This window comes from Puma concolor, chromosome B4 (assembly GCF_028749965.1).
Source record: "Puma concolor isolate L17-30 chromosome B4, mPumCon1.1.hap2, whole genome shotgun sequence".
NCBI classification, from domain to species: Eukaryota; Metazoa; Chordata; class Mammalia; order Carnivora; family Felidae; genus Puma; species Puma concolor.
In genome coordinates, this window is record NC_141673.1 from 67751430 (window position 1) to 67779090 (window position 27661).

A 27661-nucleotide genomic window follows, 5' to 3' on the forward strand; every position below is an offset into this window, starting at 1 on the left:
GAGGGGAGATGACGCCTCTTTATTAAGGTTGACACCAAGGAAAGCATTGAGAAGGAATACACAGTGGAGGAGAAAGGGCACACAAAGTCACTACTCGAGGAGGTGGAAGGGAGGCACATCAGTTAAGAACCTCAGGACAGCCACATGCTCCATGCCCTGGTTGTGAGGGAAAAGAGGAAAGGAGAGGGGAAAGCGCCATGATAGCCTGGGGCTCACAGAAGGGTCTGAGGCCCCCTGAACCTAACATCAGAGCCACAAGCCCTGCCCCTCAGGGCTCACACACTACTGCACAAGTCGACATACGTAACACACACAAGACATTATGGAGGCAACACCGAGAGGCAGCGGGCAGGGACAAATTGACAGGAAAAGGAACTGAAGTTAAGCAGGTGTAGCCAGGAGAGAGACAGTTTTTGGCTGCAGCCTCCAAGAGTCCCTCAAACGTCCCCTAAATCTGGGCTGCTGCTGAGCACCCCCAAGTCTCTGCCTGTGTACTGGGCTCTTTGTTCTCTAAGCCCCAGTGAGTGGATAAAGCAATCCCAGATGAAGTCAGTGACAAGGCAGGATCCGCTCTGCATGCAAAAATCCTAGAGGTTGAGCTATTATGTCTTCATGCACATTCATAGCCAGCTCCTCCCAGCCCAGGGGCCCTTGGAACCCCATTCACTTAGATTCCTAGGGCTGCAGTTCCCTCCTCAAGCTTCCTTTACCAATCAGCAGCCGCAGAGATCTGTGAGGGGGAGAGGCTTCTGCAGAGCGCTGAATATCTTGGATTTCAGCAGAAGGGTAAATTTTCTGTTGCCAGAACAGAATACCCCCAATTCCTTAGTTTCTAGGTAAATCGTTAAGAGATTATTTGCCATAGTCCTAGATAAGTCCTTTTTCAGAATAGAAAAAGCAGAATTTTATTTACACAATTCAGGGGTTCTCCTGTTGGCCGGGGAGGGGGAATGGGCAGGGTAGGGGGTGGAAGGGAGTCCAGAGATGGGCGCTTCCTCTCCCGGAACCTCACCTTTCCGCAGTTTGCTACGTCTCCCTCGGTTGGGCAGAAGGGATTCTTGACGCTCCCAAAGTCCTTCACCCTATAAATCCTTCCTCGAGGGAGTCTCTGCCTGACCCACATGAGCAGCGGTCGGAGTGAAGCATGCTGCACCGCACCGTTCAGTCCCCTCGCGTCATGCACTCGGAAACCCAAAGCCAGCCCGGGAAAGTAGTGCCCCCTCCGAGTCCCCTCACAGAGAGGCCTCGCCCTCCAGCTGCAGCAGGGTAATGTCGGGCAGATCGAGGGGCTCCACAAGTGGCCCGTCCCCCCCAAGGAGACCAGCACAGGGGCTCTCGGGGCGCTCACAGTGACTAGTGGGTGTGGCGGAGCTGGGCATCTCCTTCTCCTCTTCTTCATCGTCGTCCTCGTCCTCGGGATCGCGACCCAGCAAACCGCTGTCCCCGATCCCAGGCGAAGGGGTCTCCGGCTCTTGGCGGGCACCCGGGAAGCTCCCCTTGCCGCCGACCACGCCCAGACCGCCCTGGCGGGGCGCCGTGGTCATAATCTGGCACATGGAGACGATGGCCCGCTGGTTGGCGCACACGTCGTCCGAGAGCACCTGGATGTGCGAGGCCTGCTCGTCCAGGGCCCCCCGCATGGCCCTCACGTCCTCAAACAGGGCCTGCAGCTGGGCCTTCAGGTGCTCCATCAGTTCCTTCATGCCGCCGTTGTACTCCCCGGAGATCACGTCCCCCACGGCCGGCACGGTGGACACCTCCAGAGGTGCCGGCATGTCGCCGCCGTCCTTGGTCATGATCTCCAGCAGACCGTCCTCCATTGAATGGCAGAAGCGGGCGGTGGCGGCTCTGGGTCCGGTCCAGCCCGGCCTCCGGGGTTGGGGGGTGAGGTGGGGGAGAGGGACGGGGAAGGGGGAGAGGTCCCCGGAGGGGCGGGGAGGAACCGAGGGCAGAGGAGGCTCCCGAGAGGGCGGGGAGCCGACGTGAGGAGACGAGTCCCGGGCGGAGGGCGCGGGCAGGATCGGGGGAGGCCGGAAAGAGCCGGCGGGACGAGGACCCGGCGAGAGTCCCGGGCCGGCGACTCTCCGGCTTGCCCCGGGGCGAAAGCGCCCAGACCTGCCTCGCCTCCCGAACTGCGCCCGTGTCAGCGCCGCTCTCCCGGCGCCACGAGCTGCGAGGACCCGCGGGTTCTCTGGGTCACAGAAGCGCTCGCGGAGGGGCCCGGGCGGAGGCCAGCAGCGGGTACCGCTCGGGAATACCCCCGGCCATTAACGGGCAGCGCCCGCGAGTGTGCTTGGAGTGGCAGGGGCGGGTCTCCCGGCCTCGCCGCGGATGCTCCCCTGTTTCCAAGGCGACGCACGGCACGTAAATGACGTGTGTCTCCATGGCAACCAGGAAGTAGGGAAGAAAAGGAAGGATGGTTGCGAAGCTGCAGTGGGGCTCGGGAGTCGAAACGGGCGGGTGGGGCAGGAGGGGAGGGGACGCTGCAGTGGCCTCCGCTGAGTGGAGAGAGCGTGTGGCTGCGATGTTTAATCGGGCAGCATGAGAGAGCAGTTTGCTGCATGAAGCCCCAGGTCGGGGAGACATCGTCCCTCCCCCCGTCTGGGTGCTAGACCCTGAGCGCGACCGCCTTGGAAGGATTTTCACCCACCCGCAATCCTTTCTCAGAGGACGGCGCCAGAGCCGGGTCCTGCTTCTGTGTCCTCCAGCCGTCCGCAGGAGAGCAGAGAGGGTGGAGAGGCCGACGCTGGTCCCAGACTGGAACTGGGGCGCCGCGGCGCCCCGGCGGCGCAGAGGGTGGGGAGGGCACTACGCAGGGTGTCTGTCGCCTTTCCCTCCGGCTCCTGCAGTGAATCAGCCCTCGCCGCGTGGTTAGCACAGAAGCTAAGAAAGGGTGGGATTCCCTCCCGTCTGAGATGAGCCCCAACCGTTCCTACGGCACTGGGAGTTTCTGCAGGATGGTGGGGCAAAGTACTTAAGTTTTGAGAACGAAAGCTCCATAAGGGCAGAGCTTTTGTGTCTCCGCGCCCTCAACCGCGGAGTCCCCAGCACCGAAAATAGTGCCTGGCACGTAGTAAGTAAATGCTCTCTGTGTATGTTGAACGAATATTTTAACAAGAACCACCATGCCCCCGTTCCCTCATCCAGAACTCCGCAACCCACACAGAGTTGAGTTTAGGAGACCTGAATTCAATTTTGTTTCTGCCATTTAATTCAGAAGGCTTGGATAAATAATTTTCCCGATCTGTTAGGGCATGGGACTGGGTAATCTAGATTATTCCTAACTCCGAATAACATTCTGCATCAGCTCACAGGTAAAAGGGTAAACTGTTGGCTGTGTGCGGAAGGGATGGGTAAGGACATGGGGGGATGGGTGTGAAGGCAGTTTCCCCTCCGCAGGCCCAGTGGCCACGTACAGACACCCACTGAGTGTCTCAACCTTTGTGACAACTCCTTTCCCTATTGGAGAGGTGGAGTGGGGAAGGGGGGTGGGTAAGAAAGAAAATTTGAATTTAATATGTTTACAGATGACTTGAGATTGAGAAGCAAAAGCACCTGGTCAGCAGCATACTAACTAGTAAATGACCCTAGTAAATTGGAGACGCCAAGTGGCCGGAAACTAAAAATGAATTTCATGAGAAGAAATAAATCTAAGGAGGAGAAACAAACTGTATCACTTCAAGATGGGGAAGAGCTAGGTACAGCTGAGTGTTTTGCACACTAGTAGTTCAGCCTTAGCAAACGTGTTACCTTTGGGTTTCCCTGGTACGGAAGAGTGGGGCTAACCCAAAGAAACTTTCCCAGCGCTAAAGAACCGTTTGGCTTATGCCTGTTTCACTATTAAAATAGAAATAAGTGGGGAAATAACCTAAAAGTAGAATATTTAACCTAAGGCATTGCTGATATAATCAAGTACTTAACAGCCTTTAGAAATTTGTCTTCCCAAAACAACTATATGAACAAATCAAAACCCGTACGGTGTGATATTTCCTAAAATAAATGATGCAGTCCTATTTGCTTGCTCATTCCTTTCTCCATTCCCCAAACTTGCGGCTCTCTCACCTTGGTTATTACTTCTGCCTCCACCCTGTTCCCCACGGGTTATTCCTAAAGCTTAGGAGACGACAGAAATATTTGGCTTTCCTAAGCACAGCCAAAGTGGACTAGTATTTACCAGAAAAAAAAGACTTTTACCAGAAAAACTATAGGAAATAGAAACAGAGACAACACACACAGAGAGAGAGAGAGAGAGCTGAGCTTCTACAGCATAAGCTTCTAATCATAAGATAGCAAGCATATTCTCAGGCATACAGGTTCAACCCCACTGTTCATCCTTTCCTGGAGAGTTCTGCTATAGCCAGAAAAGACATGAATTTCAGGGTTTTTTTTGCCAGGGTCTGTGACTTCACATTCTTGACCAGCACTTCACGTGGTTGATTGCATCTTGCCAGCTTTCTCACCTTTCAGGTGGGTCCCTGCCTTCTACCTGTAAAGAGTAACCCTGTCCCTAGTATAGGGCCTCCCATCTTAGCTTTAATCTTACATTAAACATAGTCCCCATATAGTGAGAGCTGGGTTATGTCATCATACAGGGCTTTTTGCCACTATTGTTGAGGATACCATGTATGTTAAGGCTTTTAAGCATAAGATTACATCATGCTGCCCAGAGATGTTAGCATGAAGTCTGCTGAGAGTACAGGGGGTCTGAGCCTAGAGGGAGGGGAAATTATTGGAGACGCACAAAAGAACATGGGAGACAGGTGCAGAGATCAAGGGGTGTGACTGATCCAGTCAAGTTCCAGGTCAGACATTTGAGAGCCAAGGGTAGGCGGGAAGTTGGGGAGTAGACTAGTAGCAGGACTTGAAAATGTAAGGAGACAATCGGTGCATCAGATTCAGAACCAGATCATTTTAGGAACTGTGTGTAAAAATGGGACTAGGGAAAATGGGAGAAGGGTCTAGCCTCTGAAAAATAAGAGAGACAGATGCAGAGAGTGAAGGAACCTCAGTCAACTGGCCGGGTTTCAGAGCTGGGACCTCTGGACACCAGTGCCCTAGGGTTTGTTGAGTGGGTCCATTCCCATGCAAAAGAGGGCTGAATGGGTACTCTGGCCATGTCATTAGAGTATTCACACATATCATGTATGCCACATAGCAAAAAATAATAATAATAGTAACACCTTATGCTTCCTGTCTTTCTCTTACCTTCCAGAAACCACCTTAGTTGTTCTATTCCTTCATCCCAGTCTCATGAGCCAGTGGAGTGAAGAGATTCCATGGAGCATAGATACAGGTCTCCATCAGGTACACCTCGTTCCAAACATCACAGCCTCACTAGAATGGTAATTGTCAGTAGTCTCTGCCATTTTCCTCTAACTGGCATCCAGTTTATTTCCAGTTTCTCTTTAATATAGCTGGTATACTTTTTGCACTGTAACTCCAACAGCCATGATGAAGATGCTCACTTGACCCAGATCTAGAGTGATGATCAAAATCAAAGTAGAACTGACTGCTATACCTTAGGTCCATGATCCCAGACAGTACTCCCCAGATGTAAGTCTTACGGCATTGAGTCGCCTTATGGCATCTCAGCATGATGTCACATTCAAAAGAAACACATCCAATAGCCAAAAAGAATTAAAAAGCAATTTATATTAGTCTCTGGGACTTTATTATAGTTTTTTATTCTTTATTCATTATTTATTATAGTTTATTATAGTCTCTGGGAAAACTCTAAAGGAATTTGCATTCCCAGCACAGAGCAAAAGATCTTCAACTTTTCTTCCCTCCTTCTCTATTCATCTTGTACATCGTGACATAGCTGCAGCTGCCATCCCCTCTCCTTTCTCTGCAGACACCCCCAAACTTTCTGTCAAGCCTGGCCTTTGTTTTCTCATTCCCCTGCTTACTTCACTTCTTGGATGTATTCTTCTTCTCTTCTGCAGGAAGGAACTCCTGGTCCTTGTTTCAGCTCCTTTGATTTTTGTTCTCCATTCTGCACCATTCTCAGTGACAGGGGTCTCCTTCCTAGGGGGCAAGAAAGACTGAGAACACCCATTGTTGTGAGTTTGGTCTCTTACCAAACTCTGCCTGGTGTTACAGACAGCCTGTTTTGCTCATTTCCTTTACTCTTGTACAGAGAAATGGGCATGGTAGTTTGCAAGGACCCTGAGCTAGTATGAGCCTCCAGCTTGGAGAGGGTGTCCAACCATCCACACTCTCAAGAACTCCATTGTCACAGACATGACCATGAAGTTAGACACACACACACACACACACGCACCTACGCACCCACACCCTCACTTAAGTCTGAGCAAGACTTTCAGTGGCTTGCTCTATGCCCTTGAACTATTTTTAGGAGTCTTAAAAAGACCATTCCCCCTACATTTCTTTCTCTTCCATATCAGCTTTACTCAAAGCAAGAATTCCAGGGGACCTTCCAACTTCTTATGCAGTCCGAATTTCCACTACAAATAACCCGTCATTCCAATTAAACTTGTTGTGCTGGTGTTCACCCTGTCTCCCCTTTCTGCATTACCCACTGCAACAGCTTCTTTGTGGCAACACCAGCAGAGGCTTATTTCTTGTCTCAGTGTATTATGTCCAATCATTTATCATGTGCCACTCTGGCAGGACTAGTTCCAGTCCAAGTGTTGCTGGGTAGTTGGCCACAGACTGGCATTTGGAGTTCTGGGGCCACCCATGATGCCTGGTACAGGGCCTCATGCACCCTCCATCATTTCCATGTGTTTTCTGCACCCAGAAAGTTGCCAACAGCTCAGGGACTGGTTTGGCCCCAAGTCAGAATCCTCAACAGGCACTGATGATGCTTTACCACCCGAGAACACTCATAAATTTTTGGTGCCATAGGACAATTTTGCTTGACAAATTGCCTCTCCCAGAGTATCGGTCCAATTTGGAGGAAACTCTGTCTAAGCATCTGGGCAGGGTATGGACTCTGGTATGTCTGCCCTTCCATTTAAAGGAATGTATAGAAATATAGTGTTCCTCTATACTGACTTATGCAGACTTCCCAGCCTCTTCCCACCTGTTGTATCCTGAGCAAGTCTGTAGTATTCTATTGTAGACAACTCATACAAAATGTTGTGGTCTCACTCTTACTGTTACATCTAGTTATGCTCTCTCTCCATGCCTCTCAGAGACCCTAAAATAGTATCAGAGGTAGCTTCTACCACTTCCTTTTTGCTACGAGGTAGTATCCCAAGGATAAGCAAGGCATTGCCAACTGCATTTTAGCAGCGACTATGAGGGTGCACTATGCTTCCATTCCATTACACACATGTGGGGACCACACTACTATTCGTGATGGTGTCACACACTGGGTCCCCAAAAGGTGACCCACATCCTCAAAGTACTGCAACAGTGCGGGATCTTAGACAGAAGTGAGGAGAAGGGTCCTCTCCCCACCTTTTTCACCCAGCCCCTCAAGCCACTGTTTTAAAAAGTCTTACGTGAAAACAGCTCCATCTTCTATGGTCAACCATAAGTTTCACAGTTTACAGGCCCAATGCCTGCTTTGTTTTCTTTAAGGTGCAAGGATCCCCTTCACTCCAGAACTCTCTAGTCCTTTCATTTTGCTTTACTTTGCTCCATAGCAGTTAACATCCATCATACTGTATTTTACCTGTTTGTTTGTTTGTTTGTTTGTTGCCTTTCCACGAGGGAGTGAGCTCCATTGGGGCAGAGGTTTGACTTTGTTTGCTGTGATATCTCCGACACCTAGAATAGTGCCTGGCACGTGTGCTGAGCTCAAGAAATACTTGTCAAATAGATTAATGAATGAAGGCTGAATCCACATCTAGGAAAAGAAACATCTCCCTTAAGGACATGTAGCCCGCAGAGCTCCAACTCTGGCTTATCTTCGAGAGCAGCATCGTTTTTTGTTTGTTTGTTTGTTTGTTTTGGTTTCAACCATTTACTTTCATGATTTGTAGCTTATGTTCACCCAATTAAATGGCCCTGTTAGTGACTTATTTCTTTGAACAAAGATACTTATTATCAGATACATAGAAGTAGCCACTTCCTGCAAAACAAGCGTTTGTGGCTTTGAAATGAGAATTATCACCTGCCTACCCACGTGAACCCCCAGTGGTATATTCTACCACTCTCTCCATCTCTCAAAAATAATGGGGCCAAGTTTTGGTCAGAACTCAAGGTCGGAGGACTGCATGCTCTCTCCTCCCCTCAATGTTGTTTGAGAATGGGATGATGCCAAGCAGTGTATCCCCATCCTGTATGTCAAGGAGAGCTCCTGATTTATACTCTTAATCTACTGGAGACAGGCTCCAAAAAAGTACCAAGCTACTGGTTATAAGATTGATAGCTAACTGAGAGGGGTGTTATAAACAGAAGGGTTGCTGTGCTTTAAAAACTAGTGTTTCTCTTCTGTTTGAGTTCCTGAACTGGTAGACTAGTAACGTAGGGTAATGTTAGCCCAGGATACTTTTTACTGTAATAAAATGTAAGCCTTTTTTTCCCTCTTGTTTGTGCCTGCTCTACTTCTAAAACCAAATCAAACCAACACAAAAATTCTCCACATTGATCAAATACATAACAAAGGAGGTCTAAGGATCAGTCTTTCTAGAACAGTAAAACCAAAGTAAAATGAAATGTCACACATGGATCAGAAAAACAATATTCCAGAAATTGAGGTTAGTCTCTAAAACAACCCAAGGAGAACAATTTCAATAAGATCTTGCTTTTCTCAACAATGTTGTCTAAGTCTCTAAGAAGCAGAGGGAAATTTTATGTGAGTTCACTGGTGATTGCCAGAATGAATGCACTAAGCTGGGGCTTAGTTTCCCTTAAAGTACGATCCTGAGTTACATATCTGTTCTCCTATCTATCTCAGTTCATCCATCACCGTATCACAAACTGCTCCCAGTTGCTTCTTATATTACTAAAAATCAGTTCCCTCCTACCAATGGCCCTAGTGGTTTTTGCTGCTCTGCAAAATAATGAGTACCATTCAAGACACCTGCAGGTGTGATAACTAATAAACTGCCCACAATTTCACATGATTAGAACACTGAAATTGCTGATGTTTAATTGTAAGGAGGTCTGTGAGACCCCTAAGTCTCCTCTACTTCATACTTGTGGACTTTTATTAGTGTTTAGGAGGACATTCTCGTCATTGGAAAGAGTGCTTATCGAGAAAGGTTCTTTGGAGTGGAGCACGAGATGATGCCAGGGTGTAATTTGAATTTAAAGTCTAATGGAGGAAAGGAAATAATCAATAGAGATGTGAGAGAGAGGGAAAGGCTAGAAAGAACTTCTCAGTAAATTTTTAACTCTGAAACAAACTAGCACAGAGAATAGATAGCAGCATCACTCCCTGATCCACTGTGCGGGCAAGACACAGGATGAGGCATTTAAGTCAGATTTTTTAAAGGGCTGCTTTCTTTTTTTCACGTTTCAAGTTTTTATATAAATTCTAGTTAGTTAACATATAATGTAATATTAGTTTCAGGAGTAGAATTTAGCGATTCACCACTTGCATTAATACCCAGTGTTCATCACAAGTGCCCTCCTTGAAACCGACCACCCATTTAGCATCCCCTGCCCACTCCCCCCTTCAGCAACCTTCAGTTTGTTCTCTGTAGTTAAGAGCCTCTTATGGTTTGTCTCCCTCTCTGTTTTTTCCTTCTCCTATGCTCATCTGTTTCATTTTTTAAATTCCACATATGAGTGAAATCATATGGTATTTGTCTTTCTCTGACTGACTTATTTCACTTGACATAATACACTCTGGGTCCATCCACATTGTTGCAAATGGAAAGATTTCATTCTTTGTGATGGCTGAATAATATTCCATTATATTCCATACACACACACACACACACACACACACACACACACACACACACAAAACCACATCTTCTTTATCCATTCATCAATCCATATACATTTGGGTTCTTTCCATAATTTTGCTATTGTTGATAATGCTGTTATAAACATTGGGGTGCATGCGCCCCTTTGAATCAGTATTTTTGTATCCTTTGGGTAATACCTAGTAGTGCAATTGCTGGGTCATAGGGTAGTTCTATTTTAGTTTTTTGAGGAAGCTCCATACTGGTTTCCAGAGTGGCTGCACTAGTTTTCATTCCCACCAACAGTATAAGAGGGTTCCTCTTTCTCTGCATCCTTGCCAACATCTGTTGTTTCCTGTGCTAATTTCAGCAATTCTGACAGATGTGAGGTGGTATCTCATTGTGGTTTCAATTTGTATTTCTCTTATGGTCAGCGATGTTGAGTATCTTTTCATGTGTCTTTTAGCCATCTGTATATCTTTGGGAAAATGTCTATTCATGTTTTCTGCCCATTTCTTAACTGGATTATTTGGGGAGGGGGTTGGTGTGGAGTTTGATAAGTTATTTATAGATTTTGGATACTAATCCAGAATACTCCAGAGACTTGTCTAGTAGGAAGTTGCTACAGCCAGTGTCAGAAAAGTTGCTGCCTTTTTCTCCTCTAGAATTTTTATGGTTTCCTGTCTCATGTTTAGTTCTTTCATCTATTTTGAATTTATTTTTCTGTACGGTATAAGAAAGTGCCCCAGTTTCATTCTTTTGCTGTCCAGTTTTCCCAACACCATTTGTTGAAGAGACTGTCTTTTTTCCACTGGATATTCTTTCCTGCTTGATCAAAGATTACTTGGCCATATAGTTGTGGGTCCATTTCTGGATTTTCTATTCTGTTCTATTGATCTATGTGTCTGTTTTTGTGCCAGTACTGTCTTGGTGACTATAGTTTTGTAATATAGCTTGAAGTCCAGAATTGTGATGCCTCCAGCTTTGTTTTTTTCTTTTTCAAGAGTTCTTTGGCCATTCAGGGTCTTTTGTGGTTCCATATAAATTTTAGGATTGTTTTTTCTATCTCTGTGAAAAGTGCTGGTGGTATTTTGATAGAGATTGCATTAAACATGTAGATTCTATGAGGCCAAGCCTTACCTTGATTCCAATATCAGACAAAGACCCTAGTGAAAAGGAGAATTACAAGCCAATATCCCTGATGAACATGGATGCAAAAATTCTGAACAAATTCTAGCAAATTGAATCCAACAGTACATTAAAAGAATTATTCACCACGATCTAGTGGGATTTATTCCTGGGCTGCAAGAGTGGTTCAATATTTGCAAATCAGTCAACATGATATACCACATTAATAAAATAAAGGACAAGAATGATATGGTTCTCTCAATAGATGCAGAAAAAGCATTTGACAAAGTACAACACCCATTCTTGATTTAAAAAGAAAAAAAACCCAACCCTCAACAAAGTAGGGATAGAGGGAACATACCTCAACATCATAAAAAGCCACATCCAAAAGACCCACAGCTAATATCATTCTCAATGGGGAAAAACTGAGAGCTTTTCCTCTATGGTCAGGAACAAGACAGGGATGTCCAATCTCACCATTGTTATTTAACATAGTGCTGGAAGTCCTAGCCTCAAAAATCAGACAACAAAAAGAAATAAAAGGCATCCAGATTGGCAAGGAATAAGTCAAATTTCTTTGAAGATGACTTTTCTACATAGTTTGTCACATATTTATACAACCCTAAACAAGATAGTGTGATTTTGCCTGTTTTTGAATTTTATATGATGGAATCACAATGAATTTGTTCTCTTGAACTTTATATGAATGGAATCACACAATTTATTGTTTTATGTCCTGCTTATTTTCCTCTTTTTCACAATATTAAATTTGTGAAAGTCATCAGTTTTGGGGGGGTACCTGTGCTTCATTCGTTTTCATTGTTTTACTGTATTCCATTATATGAACATACTGCAATGCATAAATATTTGTATTCTGTTGTGTTCTACCATTGATAGTTCAGTTGTTTTCAAGTTTAAGACTATTACTACAATACTGCTATAAATATTCTAGTACATGTCTCAGGTACACATAACAAGTTTTTCTAAAATAGAAGTTTTTCTAAAGTTTATACATACGGATGGACTTGCTGATCATAGAATATGCTTATCTTCAGCCCTACTGGAAAATATCAAATTGCTTTCAAACATGGTTGTCATAATTTACACTCCACCAACACAGTAAGAGTTCTCATTACCCCATATTTTCTCCAACCCTTGGTGTGTCAGACTTTTAATTATTACCTTCTCTCTGATATAATCCCAGGTGCCTAGAACAGTACCTGGCTCATAGTAAGCATGCATTACATATTTGTTGAATGAATCAATATTTCTTAATTTCCAAACATGAGACTTTTCTAATTGTCTTTTTTGTTATTAATAGCTTAAATTAATTGTAGTTGAAGAATACTTCCTATACAATATGAACCTTCCAAAATTTGTTGAAATTTGCCTAATAGAGAAATTTTTATTTATAATCGCTACATACATACATCATGAAAGAATATGTGTTTTGCATTTGCTGGATGCAAGTTTTAGATATATACATTAGTACAAATTTTTAAAGAGATTTATAAAGTGTTTATAAAAATTTTCTATATCCTAAGTTATTTTGCTACTTATATTACAAGTTACTAAAAAGGGGTTATTATAATCTTCCACTATATTTCTGAATTTACCTTCTGATAACTGATAATTTTTTCTTTATATATTCTGATGCGATGTTATAAGTGTAATCTAAATTTTTTAATTGCCATAATTTCCTAGTGAATTGAATCATTTTCATTATTAGGTGGTTTTCTTGTTCACTAATAATGTTTTTTGCCTTAAAGTCAATTTTGACTGACATTAATAAGAGTTGCACCCGCTTTCTTTTGAATGGGGTGCATGATGTATCCTTTTCCATTCATCTACTTTCAACCTGTTTCCTTAAGTGTTTTATTTGTTTGTTTGTTTGTTTGTTTTGAGAGAGGGAGCACAAGCAGGTAAGGGGCAGAGAGAGGGAGAAAGAGATTCCCAAGTAGGCTCCATGCTGTCAGCAGAGCCCCACATGGGGCTTGATCTCACGAACCATGAGATCATAATCTGAGCTGAAATCAAGAATCAGATGCTCAACTGACCAAGCCACCCTGATACCCCAATGTTTCCATAAGTTTTAGGTATTTTTCTGGTAGGTAGAATATAATCAGATTTTGTTTTGTTTTGCTTTTTATCCATTTTGACAGCCTTTGTCTTTTATCTAAAGCATTTGGTCTAATTATATTTAATATCAATACAATTAATATTTGGTTTAAACTATATTTGTAGACTTATCTATTTCTAATGTCTATTAGATCTTACTTCCTATATTTTGAAACTCTTTATTAAGTGATGATTGTTATGTTCTTTTGCTAAACTGACCACTTTACCATTATGAAATGGCTTTTCTTTATTCCTGGTAATATCCATTGCTCTAATATTTACTTAATCTCTATTAATAAAGCCATTTCAGCTTTTTAAATTAGCATTTGCCTGGCATATCTTTTCCATTTTTTTCTTTTGTCATATGTATGCCTTTATGTTTAGAATATACTTAGGTCTTACTTTTTATCTAAACTGACCATCTCTACCCTTTAATTGGGATATTTAGACTACTTACATTTACTACAATTATGATAAGATTGGTTTTCAATCTGTCATCTTGCTGTTTGTTTTCTGTTTGCCCCATCTGTTCTTTGTTTCTTTCTTCTTATTTCCATTCCAGTGTTTACATTACTTGAATTTTAAAATGATTCCTTTTTTACCTTCAATACTGACTTAATAACTCTCCTCTTTTCTTTCTCTTTTTCTCTTTTGCTTTGCTGCTAGTATTGCTTTAGAACAGTTCTTTCCAATAGAATTTTCTGTGATGATGGAATTGTTCCATATTTTCACTGTTCAGTATGGTGACTACTAGCCACATGTAGATATTGAACACTTCAAGTGTGGCTAGTGTGACTAAGGAACTAAATTTTTAATTCTATCAAATTTTAATTTTAATAGCCACATGTGGCAAGTAGCTACTGTATTGGACAGTGGAGCTATAGAGTTTATAATATAAGCCTGCACTTTATTACAGTCAACCTTGAAATAGTGTTAAGCACCTCACAACATATTTTCATTTCCTCCTTTATATCCTGTGTTTTTGTTGTTATATCTATTAGTTGTACATATGCTAAAATATCAGGTACATTTTTATTATTTTTACATTAGTCACATCTTTCCAAGAGACTAATATGTGGGAAATATTTTTTATATTTCATCTTCTGTTTAAAATGCTCTTTATTTTACGTTTGTTTTTGAAAGATATTTTTGCTGAACAAAAACTTCTGGGTTGGCCTTGTCCTCTGCCTTGCATAGTTTTTATAAGAAATATGCTGGCATTATTTTCTTTGTTCTTCTGTAGCAGAATGGCAAACTTTTCTGTAAAGGGCCAGATAGTAAATCTTTTAAGCTTTGCAAACCATAAAAGCCTTTCAGACCACTGCAACTACTCAACTCTGCCATTGTAGCACAAAGCAGCCATAGCAAATGCATAAATGAGTGTGTGGGGCTGTGTTCCAAATAAACTTTACTTACAGAAACAAGAGATGGGCCAGATTTGTCCCACGGGCCATAATTTGCCAACCCTTGCTCTATATGTAATACGTCTTTTTTATCTGCCTGCTTTTAGAAATTTTTTCCTTACCCTTGGTTGTTAGCAGTTTGATTAATATGTGCCTTGGCATGTTTTGTTTAAGTTCATTCTACCTGGATTTCGTGCGCTTTCAAATTTGGAAAATTTTTAGCCTTTAAGTTTTATTTAAATATAATTTTAGCCCCCAACTCCTGAAACTTCAGTTGCATATATATTAAACTGCTTGATACATCTCAGAGATCACTTTTTCTCTGACTCTTTCTTTTTCAGCCTTTTTTCTCTCTGTATTTCATTTTAAATAGTTTCTATTTCTGTGTCTTAAAGTTCTCTAATCTTTTCCTCTGTAGTCTATAATTTGCCATAGTCCTCCTGTAAAATCAAACAGCTTTTATTTATTTTTAAAAAATGTCTTTAGGGGTGCCTGGGTGACTCAGTCGGCTAAGCATCCAACTTCAGCTCAGGTCACGATCTCGCAGTTCCTGGGTTTGAGCCCCGCGTCGGGCTCTGTGCTGACAGCTCAGAGCCTGGAGCCTGTTTCCGATTCTGTGTCTCCCTCTCTCTCTGACCCTCCCCCGTTCATGCTCTGTCTCTCTCTGTCTCAAAAATAAATAAACGTTAAAAAATGTCTTTAATATTTATTTAGTTTTGAGAGAGAGAGCAAGACAGAGACAAAGTGTGAGTGGGGGAGGGGCAGAGAGAGATTGAGAGAGCCACAGAATCCAAAGCAGGCTCCAGGCTCTGAGCTGTCAGCACAGAGCCTGATGTGGGGCTCAAACCCACAAACCGTGAGATTGTGACCTGAGCCGAAGTCAGACTCTTAACCGACCGAGCCACCCAGATGCCCAAAATTTTAAAAATTTTAAATTTGATAATTATGATTTTGTTCAATATTACATTTGAAAATTTGTGTCACATTATCAACGTATTATTTGACTCACAGTAACATTTTACATATTTAAATTCAATACAACCACAAAATAAAACTATTTACTTAAACAGTATAATTCTCCTTTCATAGAAGTGGCTTTGTGTAACAAGTTTGATTTCAAACTGTCATTACCATTCCGCTCTTTGGCCCCCAATGTCCAGAGACAGGCACATTTCAACTCATTTCTGTAACGAATATTTTGTAACCAGCTCCCGAAGTTTGCCATTTCCTTTACCCTTGTAGAAATTCTTTAAAATGCATTAAACAGGGATACTATTTTTTGTCTGGTTAGATGGAATCCATAAGTGGACCCACTTTCTGGCATGTCCGCTATCAATTTCTCTGAAAACAAGGCATTCAAAGCAGTGCCCAAACCCTGAGTCGGAATAATTCCCTACAGTTGACCTTTAAGCCAACAAACACAATCCATAATGTTTGAAACATTTCTAGAAGGCAGCCTAAAGTCGCCTTTAGTTAGCTTGCTCCTTTTTCTATTCTAAGCAAAAAAAAAAAAAAAAAAAAAAAAAGAAGAAGAATTTGTATAAGAATGCAAAAGAATGTATTTAACTTTATGAAATATTTCTAAGAATATCTACTGAATCTTAAACCTCGTTTCCACTGAACAGGTGAAAATTTGGGTGCTCAGAGAATGGTAGCACTTGAGATAAAGGCCTTAATTCGTTCATGTAGAGAACGTACTAGTTCTTGAAATTTCCATCAAAACCACTGGTGAAATTCTATAATGTGCATCCCTATTTCTTTTCCAAACAGGTATATTGTGAGGTCTGCCTTACACTCAGATGCACATCAATGCTTGCAGGCAATCCAGATATAAGTTTATTAAATGCCCCTGCCCCTTTCTTTTACATGGAGCCCATCTGTGAAAAATGTTCTCTTCACATTTCCCTTGGCCAGAAGCTAAAATATTTAAAAGTATTAAACAATTTTCTTCATAAATGATGATACTCCTTAACTTCCAAGTGTCTGATCCCTTATAACTGTAATTCTGTAATGCTCAGAATTAAGAACAATCTAATTTTCAGTATCAGGGCACTATATGTCATCAGCTTCACAGGAGTTGTCTGAGGAATCATGAAGTTCGGCCCACGGAAGATGTCTGCGATCCGTCACTCAAAGATTCATCCATAGCTCTAAGTCATTCAGCTTGTTATTCTTCAGTAAGATTATTGCCTTCTTCAGAATATCTATGGCTTACAGATTTAATTTGAACACTCAATTTTTAACTTATTTGATTTTACATTTTTATTACTTCTTACACTGAACTTATTTTTATTTGCGTTCTCCTATACTGTACATAAAATGTTTCATGACACCAATATTAGTATTAACAATAAAATTACAGAATGTTTAGGATTCTTCACAGTTTGTTTTGTTATTAGGATATATTCCACCAAGGAAGGACAAAGTCTTGCATTCAAAGGTCATTTGAAAGAAATCTTTTGTGTGTGTGTGTGTGTGTGTTACCAATCACACACTTAGGTTTACTTAATTTGTTTTCAGTTTCAGGGATTGCCCTTTTTTCCCCCTCTTTTTGACTTAATTTACTTTTTGAATATGTAAAATAATTACATGATTCTAAAGTCAAAACTATATCAAAAGGTTTACTCAGAGGAGTCTCTCTTCTAATCCTACCCCTGATCCTGGTTCCCCATCTCCACCCACCTATAAGTAACCATTGTTATTCATTTCTGGATTATTCTTTAATGTCTAATTTTATATAAGAAGTAGCTATGACAAACATGGATGGAACTGGAGAGTGTGATGCTAAGTGAAATAAGCCATACAGAGAAAGACAGATACCATATGTGTTCACTCTTATGTGGATCCTGAGAAACTTAACAGGAACCCATGGGGGAGGGGAAGGAAAAAAAAAAAAGAGGTTAGAGTGGGAGAGAGTCAAAGCATAAGAGACTGTTGAGAACTGAGAGCAAACTGAGGGCTGATGGGGGGTGGGAGGGAGGGGAGGGTGGGTGATGGGCACTGAGGAGGGCACCTGTTGGGATGAGCACTGGGTGTTGTATGGAAACCAACTTGACAATAAATTTCATATATTAAAAAAAAAAGTAGCTACGACATATACTGCTCTTCACCTTGCCTCACATAATGTATTGTGATGATCATTTCATAGCAATGCAAAGAAATATTCCATAGTCTGTATGACTATGTCTACTATGTACTATAATTTATTTACCTATTCAGTTCCTCTCTCTTAATGGCATTTGGGATATTTATAGTCTTTTGCCATTAAAAATAATGCCACAGTGAATAACCTTGTGCATGTATCATTCCAAATTTGTACAGATGTACTTTTAGAATAGATTCCTAGAAAATGTGCTTGCTGGGTTAAAGGGTGAATGCATCTATTTGTAATTTTGCTAGATAGTACCAAATTCCCTTCCTTGAGGGCTAAATCATTCTACACTTTCAACGGTGGCATATCAGTATGTCTCTTTCCCCTGTCCTTCGGCAACAGTGTGTTCTCAAACTTTTGGATTAGTGCCAACACGGTAAGAAATGCTACCTCAGTGTAATGTAATTTGCTTTTCTTTTTTTGAATGAGCGGAGTATGTTTTACTACTTTAAGGGACACTTGCATGAATTTGTTAGCTATGTTTATGTCTTAGTATCTATGTGGATGTGGAAAATACATGATTTATGTCTTTTTATTTCTAGGAGTTCTTTATATGTCAGATTAACTTTTTCCCATGGCTTAAGTTGCAAATATTTTGTCCAGTGAAACCTTTGTCTTTGGCCTTACATGTGATATTTGAGTCATGCAATTTTTAAAAAATACTTATGTAACAGAATTTATGTCTTTTATTGATTCCAGATTTTGAGACACAGAAATGCTTTCCTACTCATGTTTTCTTCTATTATTTTTAAGGTTTCCATTTTTGTTTGGTTTGGTTAACTAATCCATGTGGAGTTTATCTTACTGTGCAGTATAAGCTATGAATCCAATTTTACCTATGTCCAAATGGTACCTGGATGTCTCAGCAGCATTTATTATAAAGTCCATTTCTTCATTGTTTTGCAATATCTTTATTATGTATTAAATGCCTTTATTACTGGATTTCTATTATGTTTCAGTAGTGTATCTTTCTCTTCGTGTACCAGTTCTACACTTTTAATTATGAACGCTTCATTGTATTTCAAACGTCTGGTAGGACTGGCCCCTCCTCATTGCTCTTCTTTTCAGGGCTTTTTCCTGGAAAGTTTTGTTTATACAAAGATAAACTTGTTTATTAAAAAAGTTTCGGGGGCGCCTGGGTGGCTCAGTCGGTTGAGCGTCCGACTTCAGCCCGGGTCACGATCTCGCGGTCTGTGAGTTCCAGCCCCGCGTCAGGCTCTGGGCTGATGGCTCGGAGCCTGGAGCCTGTTTCCGATTCTGTGTCTCCCTCTCTCTCTGCCCCTCCCCCGTTCAAGCTCTGTCTCTCTCTGTCTCAAGAATAAATAAACGTTAAAAAAAATAAAAATAAAAATAAATGTTTAAAAAAAAAGTTTCATATGAACTTAAGAGTTGATTTATCTAACTAAAAAAAAAACTTGTTAGAATTTTTATTGGAATTATATTAAATTTGCAAATTAAGGTATGTCTTTCATTTGTTAAAGTCTACTTTTGTGTTTGGGGGGAGTATTATAAAGTTTCCCTCACTGGTTTTTACATATTTCTTAACTTTATTCCTAGGAATCTTATAATTATGGCTGCTATTGCAAATGGGATGGGGAAGTTCTCTTCTACGTTATTGTCTCTATCTCTCTCTCTTTTTGAGTTTATTTATTTACTTTGAGAAAGAGAGAAAGCTGGGAGGGGCAGAGAGAAGGAGAGAAAGAATCTCCCAAGCAGACTCCTTACTGCCAGCCTAAAGCCTGATGTGGGGCTCGAACACGGCACAAACCGCGAGATCAGGACCTGAGCTGAAATCTAGTCCGGCGCTTAACCCACTGAGCCACCCAGGTGCCCCACTTCTACGTTATTTTCTGCTGGTTCTTCCCTGTATGTATGATGCCTACCAACTTCTGTAAATTGCTCTTTTATCCTGCTACCTTACTGGATCATCTTTTTATTTACAGTAGTTCTCCCATTGCTTCGCTTTCATTTTCTAGACACACCGTCATATTATCTGCAATTCTCATACATCTAATTGTTTCCTCTGTATCAGTGCTGTGGCAAACACCTCCAACCCCATGTTAGATGTTATAGTAACAGTGGGCATCCTTGTTTTGTTTCAAACATGAGCAGAAATGCCTCCTGTGTTTTCCCATAAAAATAATAAGATGCTGGTAAGCAAGATGCTTTATGATATTAGGAAAAAACTCTTTTATTCCTCTTTTCAAAATTAGTTTTATTAGAAATATACCTTGAATTTTCTCATATATTTTTTCCAGAATCTATGGAGATAATCACAAGACCTTTCTTCTTATATATAATAATATTAATAAATATATTAATGTATTTTTTAACATTGAAACATTTTTGCATTCCTAAAACAATTTCCACTTGGTCATGACATACTGTGCTGTTTGATTCCATTTGCCAATATTTTATTTAGGATTTTTGCATTGATTGGTCTGTAGCTTTTTTTTTTTTTTTTTTTTGGTCTGTGGCTTTATATTTTGTATAACCTTTATCAGATTTTGGTTTCAATGTTATATTTATTTCATTAAAGAATTTTTGAAGTGGTCCTTTTACTGTGCTTTGGAATGGAGTTGGGATTATAATTCTTTAAAGAATCCTATTTGAAACATCTTGGATACTTTTTAAGGAGATTTTTAAAAAATATTCTATCCAGTATTTCAATTGTTTTCAGCAGATGGCTGAATCAATTCCTTCTTTTTCCGAGAGGAAAAAAAAAAAAAGTCCACCTTTCTTTACCTTACTTACCCCTAATCCTTTAAGGCTCTGTTCAGTTATAATCTTCTCTAAAAAGTCTTCTCTGAGCCCTCCAGGTTGTGCTAAATTGTCCCTTTTCTGGGCTTCTATTGGGTGGCATTTATTCTTGCATAGCTGCATAATACTGAAATAACTCATTAATATTATCATTATCTTCCATTAGTCAAAAGTTTCTTGTGGCAGGAATCCTGTATTGCCTCCTTTGAAAATAAATTTTTTTTAACGTTTATTTAATTTTGAGAGAGAGACCGAGCGGGGGAGGGGCAGAGAGAGGGAGACACAGAATCCTAAGCAGGCTCCAGGCTCTGAGCCGTCAGCACAAAGCCTGACGTGGGGCTCAAAGTTGCAAACCGCGAGACCGTGACCTGAGTTGAAGTCCAATGCTTAACTGAGTGACCCACCCAGGCTCCCCTTGCCTCCACTTTTTAATTTCCAGTGTCTAGTGCCAAACACACTGACTGAAAGTTAGTAGGAGCCTTAATAAATATTTCATGAACTGATCTTTGATCAGATCCCCTCCCAACACACACACACACACACACACACACACACACACACACACACACACACACACCTGTTTCCTCTCGAGTTCCTACCTTTGCTAATGGCTTCTCAATTCACCTAGGAGCATACAGAAAAAATCTAAGAATCACTGTTGGGAAGCTGTACCCTCTCATCTTCAGCTTGTAGTCAATCACTCAGCCCTATTAATTCTAACCTAAAGTATTTCAAATTCACTTTTCTCCCTTTATATGGCCACCACTCTAGTCCAAGTCCCCATCACTTCTTGCCTAGATCACTTAATTGCTATTTTTCCTATTTTAGTCTTTACTCTGACCCTTCTATAATCCATTCTTCATCAGAAACTCAAAGTGATCCTTTAAATACATAGACATGATTATGTCACTTGCATAAAACCTATCAATAGCTTCCTATTCTTTTGGGATAAAGTTTAGAACCCTTAACATGTCCACCAAGACCCTGCCTGATTTGGAACATCTGTTCCTTTTTGGCCTCAGCTTGTGCCCTTGGTCTCCTTATCATTCTGGCTTCTTATTCTTCTTCCAATTTCGTAAGCTTTTTTGCTGTCACAGTCTTTGAATACTCTTGTCCATTTGCTGCAGTGCCCACTCCCTTCACCTCTGATCCATAGCCTTTATCTGGTTATATGCATTCATTTTCCAAGTCTGTGCTCAGGGAAGTTTTCCTTTACCTCCCACTGTTATAGAGGCTCTCTATTGAATGACCATATTACCCTCCATACTTTCCCTTTATAGAACGCTGTCTAGGCATTTGGGTGATTCTTTATCTAATGTTTATTTCTGACACTAACTATAGTTTCCCTGGAGGCAGGGACCATGTTGATCTTATATTCAATTGTATCTTAAGAATCTATAATAAGGAACAGCACATTAATAGAATTTAATAAGTATTTATTGAATGAATGGTTGAATGATGCATGAATGAACACAGAACTACTTGCTGAACGCTGAGCAAGCCTGAAGGAACAAATTTTCTATTTCTCCTCTAGGGGGAGACCTACTCCTACTAGAAATAGCATGGACCTCAAGAGAGCACAAAATCATGAAGTTAACAGTAAGCTTCTTAAATCCCTGAAATTGATTCAGAGAATCCAATCATTCCTTGCTAGTAGAACTCTCCAGATCAGTCTGGACCACCCAGTGGTACCATAAGAGTGAGCATTTCCTGTGTTAACTTCCCTTCCTTGAATGATCTTAAAATCTCTCCTGCTAGTTGTCTATTCCAGTCTTGGTTTGCTAGGTGATTTAGCTGTAACTGATCACATTCTTGGAAAAATAGTATCTATGTATATCTAATTTATATATTATCATTAACATTGTTATTTGTATTTTTACTGCATTCCCCCCTTCCAAATCCCTCAAGCGTTCTTTCTCTGTGAAGTCTCAAAATGTCTTAAAATTATTCTGATAGTGTAAAATATTGGTAACCTATAAGGCCAAAGTAATTTTCAAAAAGTAGTTATTTGTAAATTTCCCTGAGCCTTTGGGGCAAGTTAAAGGGAAAAAATAAAAGAACAGTGTGAATATTGGGAGCCTGTCTGCCTCTGAGCAGATTCTGAAAGAAGTCCTTGTTTAATCCTGATGACATGTCTTGAGAGACTACCCCTGCTGCACATTAATTTGGTTCTTTTCTCTGCTGAACTACTTTCTCTTGGACAAGGTTTAAGTGTATAAAAAGCTTCAGGAGGCTTATATTTCTCTGAACTTTTTTTTTCCTTTGCTCTATTTCCAAAGTTCCTTTTCAAATTTCCCTTTAAATGTAACTTCTGACATCTTTCTCGGGATCAAGGACCAGTACGTAGAGGCATTCTACTATTCGTGTCTTTGGGAGGTCAGTTCACTTTAGTTCAATCCTGTTTACACTTATCCAATACCTACTGTGTGCTGTGGGGAAGGGAGCAGTGAGTGCAGGAAATCTAGATCTGTGCCTTAGAGGCGTTTATGGTGCAACTGGGAGAACTAGACAAATACAAAATATTACAAAGATGACATAGATAAGAACCAACATTTATATAGCTTACAAAACCACCTTTCACAAATGTGATCTAAGTTTTGTGAAATTAACTCTTGGGGTAAGTGTTGTTACTCTTGTCCTGTACAGATGAGTAAACTGAGATTTAGGTAATGTAACTTGCTTAGACAAGCAAAGTAACTGGAACTACTGTCAGAACTGGAAACTTAGTCCCTATGGCATTTGCAGATTATGATGTCTCTAAAACAAGAGATATGCAACAAACAATAGCTCTAAAAACTGAAGAAATTCAAAGAGAAACACTATTATATTAATGAAGCAACACTATTTTTCCTAACTAGTCTGACACTTAGATCTTATTTTTTCTTACCCTACTTTGTTAATTTTGACTGATCCCTTCTCTCTCCTTGGCTCTTAGGATATCACAAACTTCCTTTTGGTTCTCCTCCTCTTCCCCACCCCCTCCCCCACTTTGGTGACAAAAGCTCATTTGAAGAAATTACTTCTTACTTAAGTCACTTTCCCTAGGAAGCGTATCAGGAAAACTTTGCATCAACATTAGCTAAGTGGCCCCTGAAGAAAGATGAGTCCTTTTCAGACAGAAGAGGAAGAGATAAGCTCTGGCCAGAAGCCAGAAAACTGTTGTGAAAGGCTTTGGGTTACCACTTACAGAAGCTGCAAGACAGAATTCCTCTCCCCCAGCACACTGTCACTCTAGAGGATAGCACTCAAAATCAGGAAAACGTTTGGAGCCAGCAGGTGAAGAGAGTTTTTCACTCCAAGAAAAGGAGTTGCACAAAAGCCTGTGCCTGTTAGGTAGCCGCCAAACTCAAAAAGTAAGACACCCAGATCTGTAACCTGGGACACTTCAATGGCACCTACCCAGATACCGGACGCTAATACATGTTGAACAGCAATGGCATCAATCGTTACAAGCAAAACAGCATTATCAAATTTCTAGTTACGTTTATGCCAAGGTCTGAAAATAGGAACACTAGTTGTACTGTCAATCAACACCATCTAATGAACACTTCTTGAGAGCAGGACTGGAATTAGCAGGGAAGAGAAGACAACATAATGACCTAAAAGTCGTATGAGAGACACACAACACATTTAAAACAAGCAAAAAAAAAAACAACTCATTTGTAATCAAAGCACGAAGATCACAAATAACAGACTAAAATGTATAGGGATGGAGCTGGAATGTTGAATGCAAAATTCACGGATGTGATCAAAATGCCATCTTGGTTTTTGGCTTTTACCATCTTTTAAAGATATGGGGAAGGGATAATCTTCCCCTGCAATTTTCCCTGAATGGAAAATTGGGCAGATTCCCTGACTTTTTCGTTCATTCTTTGATAACTGACAATCCTTTAAGTAAGTCACTTTAAGTCAAGAAAGAGTCTTGATTTGGTATTTAGAATGTTTCCAGTCCAAGATGGCAATCAAATACTTCAGTCTTCATTCTAAGCACTAGTTTAAGACTTCTCCTCCCCCTTCCCCCACATAAGGCTTCTTGTGGCTGGTGGCTGCCTGCCTTCAGCTTTCTCCTTAACTTACCTCCTCCCCCTCTAGCTAGCTGCTGTTTGACTTGCTGTGTAAAAGTGGGAAGCAAGACAGCTCAGGGATATGACAGATCTGTACTACCTGGGCCAGGCAGATGATTTAAGTTGAAATTTTCCTGTAGGGTACTTTAAAGGTTCTTTGCAGATTGCTCTCATCAGAGACCTCTCACTCCAGTCTTTTTGGCCTAAATAGATGCAGATGGTTGCCTCTGACATCCTCTGGGTATTCTAGGATTCCTATGTTTGTTCACCTCTAACTTCTGGTCACTGGGTCTCTCCACACCTCTAGACAACCCTTTTTGAGTAAACCAAAGGCAACACCATGCTGACTGTCTTCTGTATGGCCCATATCTGATCTTGGAAACATTCACACATTCGTCACTGCTTTGAATCTGGGAGTGCTGCAGATCCCTCTGCAGCCACCTCCGTTTTGTGGCTACTGCCTTTAAATTTTAGGCAAGAGCTGGTGCAGGCCACTGTGTTTCACAACTGTGGGAAACAGTTGCCAAGCTCTCTGGTCCCACAGAAATCCCTCTCTGGGCTGGAGGGCAAGGATGCAGCACCAGCACTATGTCTCCTTCTGGGTGGGAAGGTAGTGGGAACAAATTGAAGAAGCAAATTGTTCCTCAAGCAGAAACAAATTGTTCCTCAAGAAACGTCTTCACAGACCCTTCCCCTCTACTATTCTTTTGATCTCACTCTGAAGTAGAACTGTTCTTCACCATTGACTTTGCACGTGAAAACTTTATTGAAATTATTATCCTGAATTGCAACTGACTGTTTGCAAATCTATATCCAACCCCTGAAAATAAGGGAATGTGTTTCTCCATCACTGTCTTCCCTGCACTGTGAGCCCTGAGCCTGGAACAACATAGGTGCCGGCAAATGTTTGATAAATGTATGAATGAATGGACCTGAAACTTCCTTTGGTTGTGCAGTGGATTCTCAGAAACATTATGAAATAATCGGCATAGATGGCCTATGCGAGTCTCCCTGGGAGACAAATAATCCTATATTTATAAGATGTTGGGAGTTTCGCAGAGTTTATACACCTCAAAATTTACCAGTGAAGAAATTTTGAGAAATGAGACAACACAGGGAAAAATTCATATTTTTCAAGGAAGAAATGGATAAATAAACATGAGATAGTTCAATTTTTAGAAAACTTATGGGATGTCAAATCAAAACTTCTCCCCAAACTGTGAGAAGTGTGGATATTATCTGAATGGTTTAACTAAAAACCCTAAAGCTGAACAAAACAACAAAGAAAAAAATGATTTAAAATAATTGGCAAAATGTTTCTGTGTTAAATATAGATGATGGATAGGAGTTCATCATACTATTCTCTCCAGTTTTTTCAGTATGCTTGAACATTATATAATACCAATGACATTTAAAAATTGGAAGCTTGGAAACATCACTGTCTTTACCTTGCTTTAGAAAGGAGGCAACAGAAGAAGCAAAAATGGAATGGAAACTATGTAGACTTTGGCATCCTATAATTAAGACTTCAAAGGTCCCATTAATATAGTAGTATTATGATAGTCATAAAACTGTACTCGTTTGATGAAAGTAAAAAATTTTGGAAGCAGGAACTTTTGCTTAGGAATTAAATAGATTCGGAATTATAGAAATGGAAGGATATTCAGAAATGATTTCAGCCAATGCTCTCACAATGAGAAAACAGATGCCCAATGAAATGGAATGAAATAACTATCAGTCTCAGAGCCAGGACAAAAGCTAGACCTTCTGTACTCTGGGTACAGGATGTACTCCACCATCCTGGGTAGTATATGACATTGAACAAAAGCAGCCTGCAGTCACCATTCCCTCAATAGGTCAGTTGTCTGAAGCTCATTCTCCACTTAGAGAAAGCTATGGATGGTGCCAAGCAGAGCATCACTTTACTGGATCTAGACACAGGGAGACTTAGCACACCTGGGCCCACTGCATGATGCAGTGGAATTTATTACGCATCTGACTCTCATTAATTCCCCAGCTAAGTAGGATTCAAGGGGATTTGGGGGAGAATATACCATTGGGGTATTAATGTGAGTCACACAGTTCTAGACATAGGGATGGGAGTTTGAGAGGTACTAACTGAACCGAGGTTAGGTTTGACAACACATGTAATGGCTTGATTTTTCTATGATCTTCCCTGCTGGTGGCCAGGAAGGGTTTAGGTTCACAGGATGAACTTCCCCATTTGTGATTAGCACCAACACAGGTATCTCTTGCCCTTGTGTTTGGAGATTTAACAGTCTCTAGAGCCCTAATACAAATTTCTGGTTTAGAAGCAATGGGCACAGAATCAAACTGTTTCCATTCACTGAATTTGATCAAATGCTTTAGAGCAGCTTGCAGGGGAGGGGGGGGGGTCTAGCCTCCTTCAAGCTTTCCTAAGTAAATCTATGAATTAAAAGCAATGTAGTTAATATGTAGCTACAGCTTCAAGTCAACTCCCCAGAACCCCTCCCAATCAGAGAGCTACCCCTAAACCCTTCTTCCATAGAGCTGTCAATGACCAAAGCAGCCTTTAATCCCGACCAAAGCAGCCCTTTCTTTAATCTAGAGTATAGAATTGATGGTTTACAAGGCTGAATGTTGCCTGCTTTCAAAATGATTTTTTTTTTTAATGTTGCCAATATTTGCAACTTGGAGGATTCACTTGTTTAAAAAAACTGGGTATCAGCTTCTTTGGAAAAATTGAACAACCTCACCACAGCAGAGTGGCAGAAGGTGGGGGACACATTCCTGCATGGCAAAAATCTTTTGAGTTTGGAACGCAGGGGAGTCTCACTCCTCAGACAAGGCGTGAGATTCTCCAGTTCACCATCCCCTCATTGATGTTCATGAACTGTCTGGGCCCTGCTTTATTCTCAAACTGGTTGATGCTGCTGCTTAGAACAAGCTTTGGGGAGTAGGTGTTGGCTGTTCTTGGTTAAACAGGCAGCCAGGTAGATCACTGCACTTAGAGTCAGCCTGTGCAGGCTGCTTCACTCTACCTGCACCACTACGTGCTGCTGGCTTCCAATGTTTATGCTTTTGCTTGGGAAGGACGTCACTGAGACGCTGCAGCATCTCTCTGGCTGGGAAGGGTTACTGTCAGCGGGTACATCGTTTTCAGTCTTCGACATTTGGACTGCTACGCCTCTTAGGCGGTTGTTTATCTTCGGTATAGTTCCCTTT

General features: G+C 41.2%; 1 protein-coding gene and 1 pseudogene across 1 annotated transcript; both read right to left on the bottom strand.

The window, feature by feature from the left end:
- Positions 1 to 2951, bottom strand: CCDC184 (coiled-coil domain containing 184). Its single transcript, XM_086713559.1, has one exon. It carries the CDS (start codon positions 1818 to 1820, stop codon positions 1233 to 1235), a length of 588 nt encoding a protein of 195 aa, XP_086569685.1. The 5' UTR covers positions 1821 to 2951; the 3' UTR covers positions 1 to 1232.
- LOC147579196 (ERO1-like protein alpha) lies at positions 2609 to 27609 on the bottom strand (annotated as a pseudogene).
- Positions 27610 to 27661: the final 52 nt, after the last annotated feature.

Excerpts from the sequence above, each read along its gene's own strand:
- CCDC184 (XM_086713559.1), bottom strand. The coding sequence starts at position 1,820 with ATGGAGGACGGTCTGCTGGAGATCATGACCAAGGACGGCGGCGACATG.